This window comes from Bicyclus anynana, chromosome 23, assembly GCF_947172395.1.
Source record: "Bicyclus anynana chromosome 23, ilBicAnyn1.1, whole genome shotgun sequence".
NCBI lineage: Eukaryota > Metazoa > Arthropoda > Insecta > Lepidoptera > Nymphalidae > Bicyclus > Bicyclus anynana.
This window is the reverse complement of record NC_069105.1, coordinates 7,944,837-7,958,288: the sequence shown is the minus strand read 5'-3', so window position 1 is coordinate 7,958,288 and position 13,452 is coordinate 7,944,837. Positions and strand designations below refer to the sequence as shown.

The following is a 13,452-nucleotide window of genomic DNA, read 5'->3' as shown; positions in this document are numbered from 1 at the left end:
ACACTAGCTGATACTCGCGACTTTGTTCGTATGAATTTGGTGTATTTTATAGAGAAGAGAAGTCAAGAAGGCGTCCCAGGAACGAGCAAGTATCGGATTCGGCCCAAATTACCGAGAGATTGAAAGGGTCATGGGAGGTGGTGGGTTGTCTTATACATTGTTTTATTTAGAAAAACGTTTCAGATTCAGATTTAGATGGTCGGTACTCATTAGTTAAGATGCGGTTTTTTTATATACATTTTGACGGTCTCCGTAGCGCAATGGTATGCGCAGTGGATTTACAAGAAGGAGGTCCTGGGTTAGATCCCCGGCTGAGCCGAGTGGGGTTTTTTATTGGTTCAGATCTGGCTGGTGAGAGGCTTCGGCCACTCTACCTTCAAAGATGTACCGCAAAGCGATTTAGCGTTCCGGTACAATGTCGTGTACAAACCGAAAGGGATGTGTGTTTTCATTCTCCTCCTAACACGTTAAGCCGTTTCCATCTTAAATTGCAACATCACTTACCATGAGGTGAGATTGAAGTTAAGGGCTAACTTGTAAAGAATAAAAAAAAACGAAAATAAAATCTCGATCCCGGAGGAATTTAGGGATTTAATGTAACTAATATTGCTCAATAACCTATAACTCCCATTAAAAAATTCACACAATTCAATAGTCTATCTACAATTTGTGACCTACATTTTAAAAACTAGCGGACACCCGCGACTTCGTCTGCGTGAAATTTAGTTTTTCACCAATCCCTCGAGAACCATGGATTTTTTTTGGGATGAGACTCCTTTTCATCCTAGATGTTAATTCAGAGTAAAATCTATTTCCATTCCAAATTGCAGCCAAATCGGTTCAGTAGTTGCGGCGTTAAAGAGTTAGCAAACATCCAAACAAACATCCATACAAACTTTCGCGTTTATAATATCAGTAGGACTAATATTTTATAGATGTAAAGTTTGTGGTATCTCTGGATCTACTGAACTGATTTTGGAAATTGTTGTACCACTGGAGAACCACGTTATTTTTGAGTATCATAGGCTATATTTTATCCCCGTATTATCACGGGAACGGGAACAGGCGGGTGAAACAGCGTCGCCGCGATCAGTTTGCGTACACGTATAATTATAAATCAGCAACAATTTTTGCAACAATTTTTGCTTTTCATTACCTACACAAGATAGTGGTTGAAAATAAATTGTTTTAAACACAAGAGTATACATTATCCAACGAAATTAAGTTGCAAATACTCCATTTACCTACGACTAGGTTGCATAAGTATTTCCATTCTTTGTGCAAATACCTACCGCGTTTGCGTAATCGTCCTATCTACTACAGATTTCAATTTGAATGCAAAATGTTTCTTATCTCTGTTACCTATGTGTGTGCAGTTTTCTCAATTTAAAGCAAAATCCTTGATCACAAACACATTTCTTAAACTACTAGACATTATTAAAGTAAAATCATATGACTGCGTCGAATTAAGAACCTAGTCCTTTTTTTTAAGTCGGTTAAAAAGTAGGTGCAACTCGATCAAATCAAAAATTGGTTAGAATGGCAATTCGGCAATATAAGGTGCTGGAAGTCCACCATCAGACATATGATGACATAATGCATAATTATCTCGAGACGAAAGAAAGACAAATGCCGATAGCGGACGGCACAATCGAAAATCACGTACTCTTTCATCATGATTTGAAATAAAGTAAAAATACATTATTGGACACAGTAAAAAAGAAAGACAAAATGCGGTATGGTCGGCTAAAAAGCAGCCTCAGGCACCCTAATAATATTATAAAAACATAGAATATGAGCTAAAAGTAAATAAATGTAATAAATGCCATAAAACGAACAAATAACATCGACAACTTGGTCATTGTTTGATACAATATTCATTTGCTGCATTATTTTCAGTTCACACCTCCATTCGAGCAAGGACGCCTATCCCGGAGAAGGAAGAAAAAGATGGTGGGGAAGTAAATGAGATCAAAGTAGAAGCAGATATTGAAAACAAAGGTCTTTAAAACATTTATTAAGTTCCTTACACTAACTATATTTTTACTATGGTAAATTTTATCAACACAAAATCTTTGCAAAACTACTATGTTCAGAATCCTCAATTTAATAAAGGACTATCGCTGACCATCAGTAAAAAAGATGTATGATGATGATGATGAATGAATGTTCTTTAAATGGGATCATCATCATCATATCAGCCGATGCTGCAGGACCTCATATAGGGATAGTGTAGGGACCAAACATCACGATCCTGAACAGCCTGCGACTCGCTTGATGTTGTCCGTCCACCTGGTGGGGGGTCGACCAACACAACGCTTTCTAGTATGAACAGGGTAAATTAAGAAAAATAAACCAATCCTCCGTGAGTCGTATTCCTCATGTGTGAGGGTCGTGACCACCTCCATCTCTAATCCTTGTCTTTAGGATGGTATGCCATTCTTTCCTATCTCCGGCTACGTGAAGAGCATCGTAAACTGTGGACTCGAGTGTAGTGCGGACCTGGTCGGACCAACGCATCGGGCTGCGCCCCCGCGATCTTTTTCCTTCCACCTTGCCAGTAATTACTAATTTTTCCAGATTATCTCCGTCTTTCCTGGCAATGTGTCCGAAGTACTCTAAAATACGCTTGAGGCATATGGTGGAGAGTCTAATTTTAACCTTGAGTTGGGCAAGTATAGATGCGTTAGTCCGAAATGCAGTCCATGGAATCCGGAGCATTTTCCTCCAACACCACATCTCGAAAGCGTCAATCCTTTTGCGGTCTGCAGATTTTAAGGTCCACGTCTCAGCCCCATAGAGAAAGATGGAAAAGACGAGTGTGCGAACGAGTTTTATTTTAGTTCTCAGCGAGATGTTACGGTCTTTCCAAGTTTTATGTAGCTGAGACATGGCACTCTTGGCCATCCCAATCCTTCTTCGTACGTCCAGTTCACAGGAGCCATTATTCGTGATGGTGGATCCGAGGTACACGAATTCTTCAACAAAATGTAGGTTGAGTGCACCAGTGAAACCTAAGGTATGTGATCTATCTATGACCATGATTTTGGTTTTGTCTTTGTTGATAGATAGGCCCAAGTTAATGTTGACTCGTTCCATTCTCTCCAGCAATGTGCACATTTCTGCTTCATCTGCGGCCAGGAGCGTAGTATAGTTTGCTCCACCAATGCGTACGCCTCCTTCCCACTGGTCGCAGGTATGCCTCATAATGTACTCGCCGTATGCGTTAAATAAAATAGGCGAGAGAATGCAGCCCTGACGCACTCCTTTGCAAAATTTGAAAGGTTGGGACATCATTTCGTCAATTCTGACTACGCCTTGGCTTTTGCAATATAGATTTTGAATCAGCGCAATGAGATGGTCCGGCACGCCGAGTTCTCCCAACACTCTCCATAGAGAGTCCCAGTTGACGCAGTCGAAAGCCTTACTGTAGTCAACGAAGCACATGATGACCGGCGTATTGTATTCATAGGCTTTCTCAATGACCTGTCTAACATTTAAAATTTGTTCACGCGCACCCTTACCCTTTACAAAACTTGCCTGCTCCTGTGGGATTTGCCAGTCTAAATAATGGCGGATACGTCTGTTAAGAATGTGGAGCAGGATTTTACTTGCATGAGATATGAGTGCTAAGGTGCGGTAGTTGTCACATTGTTTAGTGGATCCCTTTTTGTGAATTGGGAGAACGGTCGAGTCTGTCCAATCTTCAGGCCAATTTCCAGTAGTCCAGATGTTACTGCATATTTCGTGGAGTACCTTTATACCGGATTCACCAAGAGATTTTAAATGTTCTGCAGCTATTCCGTCAGGTCCTGGGGCTTTCCGCGTTTTGAGCAGATTGAGAGCAGCACATACTTCAGAGAGGAGGATATTTGGCTCCCTATCTAAGCTGTTCCAGTTGTTTGTAGGTCTCATTGTGTTTCCGGGTGCATCGCCACCGTACAGCTGTTCACAGTAGCAGCGCCATCTTTCAGCGACCTCTTCTAACTGATGTAAGGGAACGCCGTTTTCGTTATGGATAGTCCATGTTTTTGGCCTAAACTTCCTGGTTAGCAGTCGGACCTTTTTAAAGAGGTCTGCCGTTTGGTACTTTAAGGAGTGATCTTCAATATCCATGCAGATTCCTTCTATATATTTGTTTTTGTCATGTCTGCAGGAATCATCTATAGCCTTACACAGCTCCTCATACTCCTTTCTAACTTCTGGATCTTGAAGGCCTTTCACTTTAATATCCTTCCTACTGCGTGTGAGTTCCCAGGTCTTCTCAGAGATCCAAAGAGATTTCTTGGGCTCGTATGCATTGGTTTTACGAATCGTACCTAGAGTATCATTGATAAGTGTTTTTAATTGGTTCCACGCTGAATCAGCAGAACTAGTGTCTAAGGACATTGATTGAAGCTTATCTTCTACAGTCTGACCAAACAAGATTCTTTCTGCGTTACTTAGTTGTCTTGTCTTTACGGTGAGGCGTTTTCTAGGTGATTTTAACCGCAACGCAAAACTGGCCACAAGAAGAACATGATCTGTTCCGCATTCAGCACCAGGAAACGTTTTAACATTTTTTACAGAGGATCTCCAGCGGGTGTTAATAAGTATATAATCTATTTGATTCCGGTACCTATCGCCTGGAGATTTCCACGTATATAGGCGTCTAGGGTGGTGTTGAAAGCAGGTGTTTAATATTACAAGGTGTCTACTTGTGCAGAAATCAATCAATCTCTCGCCACGTTCGTTCCTTGAACCAAGTCCATAATGTCCCACGGTTTCGCGTAGATGTTCATCGGCCGTTGTGTTACCCACTTTTGCGTTCCAATCACCGAGAATCATGGTTATTTCTCGATTCGGAATTGAGTCTAGCGTTTCCTCTAGCTTCCCGTAGAATGTTTCTATCTCTTCCTCAGATGATTGCGAGGTTGGAGCATAAATTGAAACTATATTCAAAGTGCACGGTTTGGTGTTTAGTTTCATTGTAACAATGCGGTCTGATACTGGGTTATATCCAAGGACATATCCATTCAACCTATCCGGCACCAAGATACCTACTCCATTTGAGCTGGAATTATCTGAGCCAGAGAAATAGAAGGTATTCCCCATAGAAGTCTTGTAGTGACCATATCCTTGCAAATGGGTCTCGCTTATAGCCAGTATGTTAATTTTGTGGCTAACCATTTCTTTTTCCACGATGCATAGCTTTCCTGGTTTGAGTAATCCTCTAACATTCCAGGCTGCTAAACGCTGGTGTTCGCGTATCGATGTTTTAAAATGTTTAGAGGTGATTGATGCGCTTGCTGCTTCTCCGTACGGAGCTTCGGTCGCATATTTCACACCATCCAGCCCGGGTACCGAATGGCGCCGAGTGTTAGTCGGATTGTCCAACAAATCGCTCTCTTTACTTTGTGTCTTCATTGTTGATGTGGTGGTTTTCTTGGGAATATAATCACGGTGGGTTCCCTCGTCCTTCCGGATCAGTCTTTTAGAGGTCATTTACTCCTCTCGGTCACTGGTTACCGCTTCATGGGCGCTAGGTGGCCATGGTGTTGTCAGGATATTTCCCGCCAATACCAAACCCAACCAATATAAACCAATAGCCAACGTTTAATATTGTTTTAATAATATAGGTTCAGGCTCTGATGGTGGCTCCGAACAAACAAGACCTTTAACATCAGAAACATCCGACACAGGCACACCAGATTCTGGACCAGCAGACAAGAAACCAGAACCGAAAGACCACGTCATCCAAATAGATGAACCAGAATCACCATCAAAGAGTCTATACATGACTAAAGAAGAAGATGAGAACTTACAAAAGCCTATGTCACCAACTCCAAGTGGATTATCTCAACCAGAGCAAATACTATCAGCTGCAACCCTAGAAACAGATCAAGAGAAAGCGAAATCTGATGCACCATCTGTTGTAATCACAGTTCCAGAAGAACCGGAGAAACCTAAACCTCCCAAACCTCCAAAAGAACCCAAACCAACCTCAAGTAAACCTGATCCACCACCGCCTAAACCAAGCATAGTTACCGATAAAGGTAAATCTAAAGTTACAGGGAAAATTGTTTCCGGATGGCTCTAGGTCAGTTATTGCTTTTAAATGTTATAATTATAAATATTATTGTTATTTATTTGCTGGCTTCGTTGAAAATTTGTGCCTTAATCAGGTTAATTTTGTGTTTTATATATTAGGTTTTTTGTTGATGAAGTAATAATTAATATTATAATAATGAAACTCGCCGTTATTTTAAGCTTTCAGTAATGTGGCATCATTACATATTCCTATAAAGCTTTGATATTATATCATTTATTTTTAACTAGCAATCATCCGCGAATTTCTACAACATTACGTACATTTATCATAAATTTCTTCCTAATATATGATTTTAGTCAAACTAGATATCCAATGTGTTAGCTTAATCTAAACTGCATTAAAACTCGCATTTAATTACATTAATTCCTTTATCCAAAGGTTGTCTGACAGATATTGCTATAAGCAATAAGACCGCCTTTGCACATACTTGTTTTCTATGTTTACTTCGTTACTGTTATTTTGTTTTGTGCAATAAAGTATAAATAAATAAAAAATAATAAATAAAATCGTTTTATAATTGTGTTCAATACACAATTACAATTTCGGTTCCGACTTATGTTATTTTAGACACTCGATGACTTTTAACAAACATTGAATTAAACTTGGATTTTACGTTATAGTGTAGATTGATTTACATGACGTTTAATATTCATGAATTACACTTCTATGATATTATGGTTTTGACAAATATACATGACACTCAATGACATTGAACATTCATCCCTTATACAAATGATTTTTGTTATAATGTAGATAAATTTACATGACGTTTAATATTCATGAATATATACACTTCTATGTTATAGTTTTAACAGATTTTCATGACATTCAATGCCGTTCAACATTCATGCCTTTATACATGTAATATTTGTTTTAATGTAGATAGATTTACATGACATTTAATATTCGCAACTTCACTTCTATGAATATCATATAATTTTGACAGACTTTCATGACATTCATTGACGTTAAACATTTAAGCCTTTATACATGGGATTTTTGTTGTAGATAGATTTACAGGAACTTCAACGTGCTATACACTTTTCTATACGTACACTTGGCGTCTTCTTGTAGTCTGGATAGAATTGAGTGACATTCAACATGCATGCATTTAAATACGTGACTTTTGTGAGTTATATTGCAGTAATCATAAGAAATCATCACTATCATACTAGTTAATAAGCTTCTTGATAAATATAATAGAAGTAATAGTTAGTGAGAGACCAAAAATGTTAACGTATTAGTGAGATAATAATAATTATTAAAATAAATAGCAATAATTAGAATAATTGATTGATTATGTTGTTTGAGGAACGGTTTTATTAGAATTAAGATTATCGTCCTTTTGATAATGGATTTACTAAATAGTTTATAAATAATTAAATTATTTAAAGGATATTATGTGAGAATGTAATTTACTATCTTCTATCACTATTTCATATATATTAGGTACATTCATCTGTAAATGCACTTAAGGCTTTATTTTATTATTCAAATTCAAATGATAACTATTATACTATTATTATTTTCTAGTTTTAGTTAATCATTAAGAAATTTATAAATTCTAAAATAATTTCATCAAAAAGCAAAATCATCAATATTAGCCTATTTTAAATATCTCTTTTTCTCTTACCCTATCTCCTTATGAGTGAAGTGATATGGCGTTTGTTCCCGCCATGCTGCTTCAATAGGGGCTAACGGACTCTCTGCAAGAATTACTAAAGCAGGTGTTAATATTTACAACCGGGATCGATATGACCTGCTTTCCAAGGTATGGGAGTGTAACATTGCCAACTTTCCAAGCTACAACTTCTTGAAGGAAAAAAAAGGTTATTTACCCCCCCAATAATCGAACTTACGACCTCGTTAGCTACTATTTTACGACTACGTAACGAACATATTTAACCACTGCACCATTAAGTCCGTTTTTTTGTTTCAATCCATGCAGGTTCTATGATTTAAGTATAATATCCTGAGCCGTACATAATGAAATTTATAAATTTCTAATTAATTAATTTAGAAATATAATTAATAATCATCAAATATTTACACAACATATTTTTCTATTTATTTTTCATAATATTCTTCTACCGTTGTTGATTTGTGCTTGACTATTGTATGAAATTACGGATTAAAAATAGCTATGTATATTTTGATGTGAAACTTACCAAAATAAATCTATGTTTTCGTTGGTTGATTTATATTATTTTCTCCCAAAATTAATTGTTACTCATTCCGAAATTCATCATCAACCCAAATTGGGCTCACTGCTGAGCTCAAGTCTCCTCTCAGAATGAGAGGGGTTAGGCCAAAGTCCACCATGCTGGCCCAATGCGGATTGGCAGACTTGACATACGTAGAGAATTAAGAAAATTCTCTGGTATGCAGGTTTCCTGACGATGTTTTCCTTCACTGTTTGAGACACGTGATATTTAGTTTCTTAAAATGCACACCACTAAAAAGTTGGAGGTGCATGCCTCAAACCGGATTCGAACCCACACCCTCCGGAGGCAGAGATCATATCCACTGGGCTATCACGGCTCTTTTATGTATGTGTAGTGATGTTTCTATCATATTTTGTGGACCGATTCCAGGGTGGTCCCATTTTTTTCATGTCAGGATCTAATCATCTTGAAAAAATCGAGGTGATCTGTTGAACATTGTAGAGACGACTAGAGCGTTTGTTAATTAGTTCATTAAATATTTAAAACCAGTTCAATTTCATGGAGGTCTGGAGTCGGTCTGATGCTGGAGCCGAAACACAGACGATGGAACTCGTCAACGATATTTTATTCGATTTACGAGTTTAACATCGTCAAGCATACTTAATGGCAGTGTCGTGCACATAGATGCAAAAATGCACTGCCTACCCTAAGAACTCAATACAAACCTACATTGGACCACCGAATTCATAGTTGGACAAGGAATTTTACAAGTTTTACTTATACTGCATACCCTGGGTAAAAACCTTATGCACGCCACTGCTGATGGGGCTTACGGCAGAAGCAGATAGATAGGCTGTACGACTCTCTAAGGGCGTCTCATCTGAGACTCGGACCTCGGCGGGCCATGCGGCCGTCTTAAGTTGTATGCAGACAATGCAATCCATTCTTAACCCCCCCCCCCCCAAACTTATTATTTCGTATTTCTTACTGTACTTTTCAGTAGCACTTTTCTCAGTCAATTATTGTTTATGTTAATCCATTTATATAAACGTGGAACACTTAGGAAACTAAAGTTTTCAATAAATACAAACATTTTCCAATTGCAATCCATTTATTTCAAATCAAATAATACAATAGGTATATTAAATTAATCAAACTCATAAACCGAGTGCTGCAAGCTAAAATTAAGCGGTTGATACTCAGACAAAATTATAAATACACTTTATGTTTACATGGATTAAATTAAGACGCTTATATATAACTTTTTTGAAATTTAATTTTCAGTGAAAGAAGCTTTCTATTTGATCTATATGTATTCGTATGTGTCCGCTACTTTCTGAAAGTCAATTTAATGCTATTAAAATAGGAGGATCAAATCCAGGACCTCTCGGTTATAAGGTGAATTAATTGCGATAGAGAAGCCTTCGAGATTCTACGCAGAAGCATAAGTAACAATTTTTATTTTACCCACAAATATCCATATAGTATAAAGATCCGTGCATTAAAAGCTATTACATAAATAACAAATAAATGGTGAAGTAATCCGAAGGTGCTGGAATAGGTAAATAATAAGTGAAGTGGGTCTTTAGCCAAGTGGGACGTCGATTCTCTTTCTACAAACGCTAACGTTTCGAAAACTAACAAAATGCATTGGAATGACAGATACGATCGACAACTTGGTCTGTGATATTGAATGTCATTCGCATATTTGTTTTAATTTTCTAAGCTCTAGTGTTTGTAGAAAGAGAATACTTATGCCCAGGTAACATTAAATATGTCGCATGACCAGGTGGCTCTGGAACGCGGTGTTTGAAATTCCCTTTAATAGTACAATTATTAATTCTAGTGAGTAAAATGATAAGTACAACTTTCACTGAAATGACTTTTACTGACTGGAATTAATAATCTTAAGTAATCTTATGTATGATTAATAATTCCAGACAGTAAAATGACATTTCAGTGACAAGTGCACTTGACATTTTCCTGTATGGAATTAACAATCGTACTGTATAAGATACTTATGTCCAGCAGTGGACTTCCATTGTCAGATATAATGCTGATGATGAACCGATAAATAACAAGGAATCTTCCAACATAACTCCGAGAGGTCTATCTTTTGGAAACTACCTCTGTCGCATTAGTCTATGTGATTCCAATGTTAATTATATAATTACTTAGATAATAGTTTGACTACTAAGAGTAGTAAAATTAATCTAGAAAATTACATGATACAATTAGAAATATGGTAATAAAGGCGGTTATATAAATCCCTTGGACGACCTTTAATTTAGGACCATCAATTACATCCTGCAAGAAATGAAAATAAAATAAAGAATTTAGTCGATTGTAGTTAGAAAGTTCTTTGGCCAAATCCCCAGAAATTAGGTTTCGATTGAGCGTTTGATAATGCAAGGTCAGGCGGAAGTTAAAAGAAAGAAAGGAAATACGTTTATTAATTATTCGTGCCACAAACAGTACATCCTATTTTAGATATGACTATCTGTGACACCAAACAGAAAGGGTTTACAGCTCAGCATTAAGCCGTTCATTGCAAAAAAGCAATGCAATCTGTTTTTCAGCTGAGACCCGGGTGACATCACAGCCAAAAAGATTCAGGAGGTTCATGAGGTGGTTACTCGATGAATGAACATGGAGAAGTTCAATATGCCTGTGTATTTCCACAACATATTCAACTGTTGAACGTAAAGAAGGATGATAGCAACAACTACTAAGCCAAAGCTTTGCCAGAGATATCTAGAGATCATGTAGAGTTATATAAAATAGGAGAATTTGAAATTTATATTGATGCAGGCGGTTTTATATCAAAAACATGAAGATACAGCTTTAATAAATAAGGCAAATCATGAAAACGTGAAGTAGCCAAATGTTATAAAATTATACACAACTTAACTTAGGACGGACTGACAAGATCTTAGAGATAAATAGAAAACCTATTAATTACTAGCTTGAGTTTAGTGAACAAATTATAAAAATCTTATGATAATATTAACAAACTATTTATAAAAGCAACTAACTGAACTATAACAAATGTATTAATACAATCATAAAATATTTCCTTAAAGTTGCACATTTCTGAGTGAAATAAACTACACATTTAAAAAACACAAAATATCTTAGAATAGATTACGTATTTGGATTTCATGCTGGTTTGAAATGTAATCGGAGCATTGCAGATTAGATGACATTTAAAAACATTATCAAACTAAATTAAAAACCAGCTGATATAAAACACAGACACACAACAATTCGAAAATAGCACGAAAAACAATGAAGCTTGTTTGATTAACAAATTAAACTTGAAAGTTATTTATAAATATCTGCAGTAAATTAGTTGTATCCAACCTTCAAGGTTTTTGACGAATGGGGACGTAAGTGCATTGGGATTTGTTTGAAAGCAAAATTAGATTCATAAATTATCATTGGATTTTTAATGGCGAGTTTCTACGTTTCATTTACGTTCCAATTGGTCAAAAGCCTTGAAGGTTAGATACAATTAATTTAGCACCGTGGAACGCTTGGGTATTCTTTCTATAAATATGCACTGAACTAAAATGAAATATTGGCGGTCGTGTTAAAGCCAGCCAGCTTTGGGTTGTCGTTTGATTGTGCTGACGTCTTGAATACTCCGTCCATCTGTATTCTCCGTAGACGGCGGAGGTATCAGTTGCTCCGTGCTCAATGAAGTTAGAAGATTTTTAAGTGGGACTGAATTCGAATTCGTCTAGAACAAAGGATATTTTTAAAACAAATATGTGCAAAATCATATTACTCACACAGTGTTTGCCTTCAGAACGGATCTCGATAAAACTTGGCACAGAAAGATATTATACGAGTACTTTGCAATACAAGCGCTACTTGATATTCCCACAGAGACGGGTTCTACGTCAGTACACGGCACGGGTAGTATTAAATAAATCCTCAATCACTATCAATATATCTATTCCTAAAGTGAAACCTAAAGTGAAATAAATCTCGAGAAGTCGTATGCACTATAATTGTCGTAGCTACTTATATTCTTATTTATTTGCTGATAACACAGTTATTGAGGAGTGGCGGTAGGTTATTTCAGCATGGCTCCCTTAATGAAATAATAAAAAGGACTCTTACCACTATAAATATTTCTGCGCTAATCGAGCCGTCAGGAATAAGTCGGGATGATGAAAAGAGACTTGATAGGTTAACGATGGTGCCCTGGGAAATAGGGCGGGCCCTAATGCGGGATGTAACATGCGTTGACACATTACCACGGTGTCATGCCAGGGATCACAGAATCAAGACCGGGAGCCGCAGCAGAAAAAGCTAAAACCGGCAAGTGGCACAAATACTTGTGCCACTAGCCTCTTTGACTGAGAGTTAGGTTAGCTGTTCTTCTTGCTGTGGAGACCCTTGTGTCATAGAGTCGCAGTGCCAAAAAATTTCTCCGAATCATTTCAATGCAGCCAATTGCCTCGACTAGTGACAAAAGGGCTGGCTCATTTTGTGCGCAAAGCAGCGCAGAAATGCATCTAGTCCACGTGGGCACGATTTGTATATAGTTATTAGGGTAAGTTAGCATAAGCTCCTTATTGTATTCTTTCTCAATAAATAAAATAGTTAATCAACGTGGTTTTTTACTCCAATTAATCAAAAAGCCTGTGCTAAGTAAGAGTAACAGAGAGATATTCGTTTTATAGTAGACAGTATTCTTACCGATTCAGGAACAGTGTTGACTGATGGTGAAGGTGACCTGGGCCTGGGTATCTTGGCTGGCGTCCTGTTAGGCGGCTTCGGACTTTTATCCGTTAGAGGCTGTAAATTTTTAATATATAACACATTTATAGATAGTTAGGTTATATTATACTTATCTAATTAAATGAGTATTTGCCAAAGTTGAAGTAGCTTTTTTATATTTTTTACAAGTTAGGCCTTGACTACAATCACGATGCAACACTAAACAATCACGATGCACAGCTAAAGCCTCCCACCAGCCAGAGCTGGACCAATTAAGGAAAAACCAATCGGTGCAGCCGAGGATCGAACCCAGGACCTCTTTATTGTAAATTCACCGTACATACCACCGCGCCACGGCGCCCGTCAAAATATTTTTATCAGTTATCTTTATGTCGTCATCAACCCATATTCGGCTCACTCCTGAGCTCGAGTTTCCTCTCAGAATGAGAGGGGTAAGGCCAATAG

At 37.3% G+C, this 13,452-nt stretch overlaps 2 protein-coding genes across 4 annotated transcripts in view; one reads left to right on the top strand and one right to left on the bottom strand.

Annotated features, from left to right (window-relative positions):
• Positions 1–8,283, top strand: part of LOC112055305 (transient receptor potential protein) — a 54,263-nt gene extending 45,980 nt beyond the window's left edge. Inside the window, exons 20-21 of the mRNA XM_052888608.1 lie at positions 1,900–2,001; positions 5,619–8,283. Coding sequence (XP_052744568.1) covers positions 1,900–2,001; positions 5,619–6,079 — 563 coding nt within the window. The 3' untranslated portion in view covers positions 6,080–8,283. The remainder of the gene's footprint in view (positions 1–1,899; positions 2,002–5,618) is intronic.
• A 1,065-nt stretch (positions 8,284–9,348) lies between these two features.
• Positions 9,349–13,452, bottom strand: part of LOC112055303 (transient-receptor-potential-like protein) — a 33,363-nt gene continuing 29,259 nt past the window's right edge. For all 3 annotated transcript variants that reach the window (XM_024095354.2, XM_024095355.2, XM_052888607.1), the window contains exons 23-24: positions 12,967–13,065; positions 9,349–11,998 (exon numbers count right to left, since the gene is read on the bottom strand). In XM_024095354.2, coding sequence (XP_023951122.2) covers positions 11,849–11,998; positions 12,967–13,065 — 249 coding nt within the window. In that variant the 3' untranslated portion in view covers positions 9,349–11,848. The remainder of the gene's footprint in view (positions 11,999–12,966; positions 13,066–13,452) is intronic.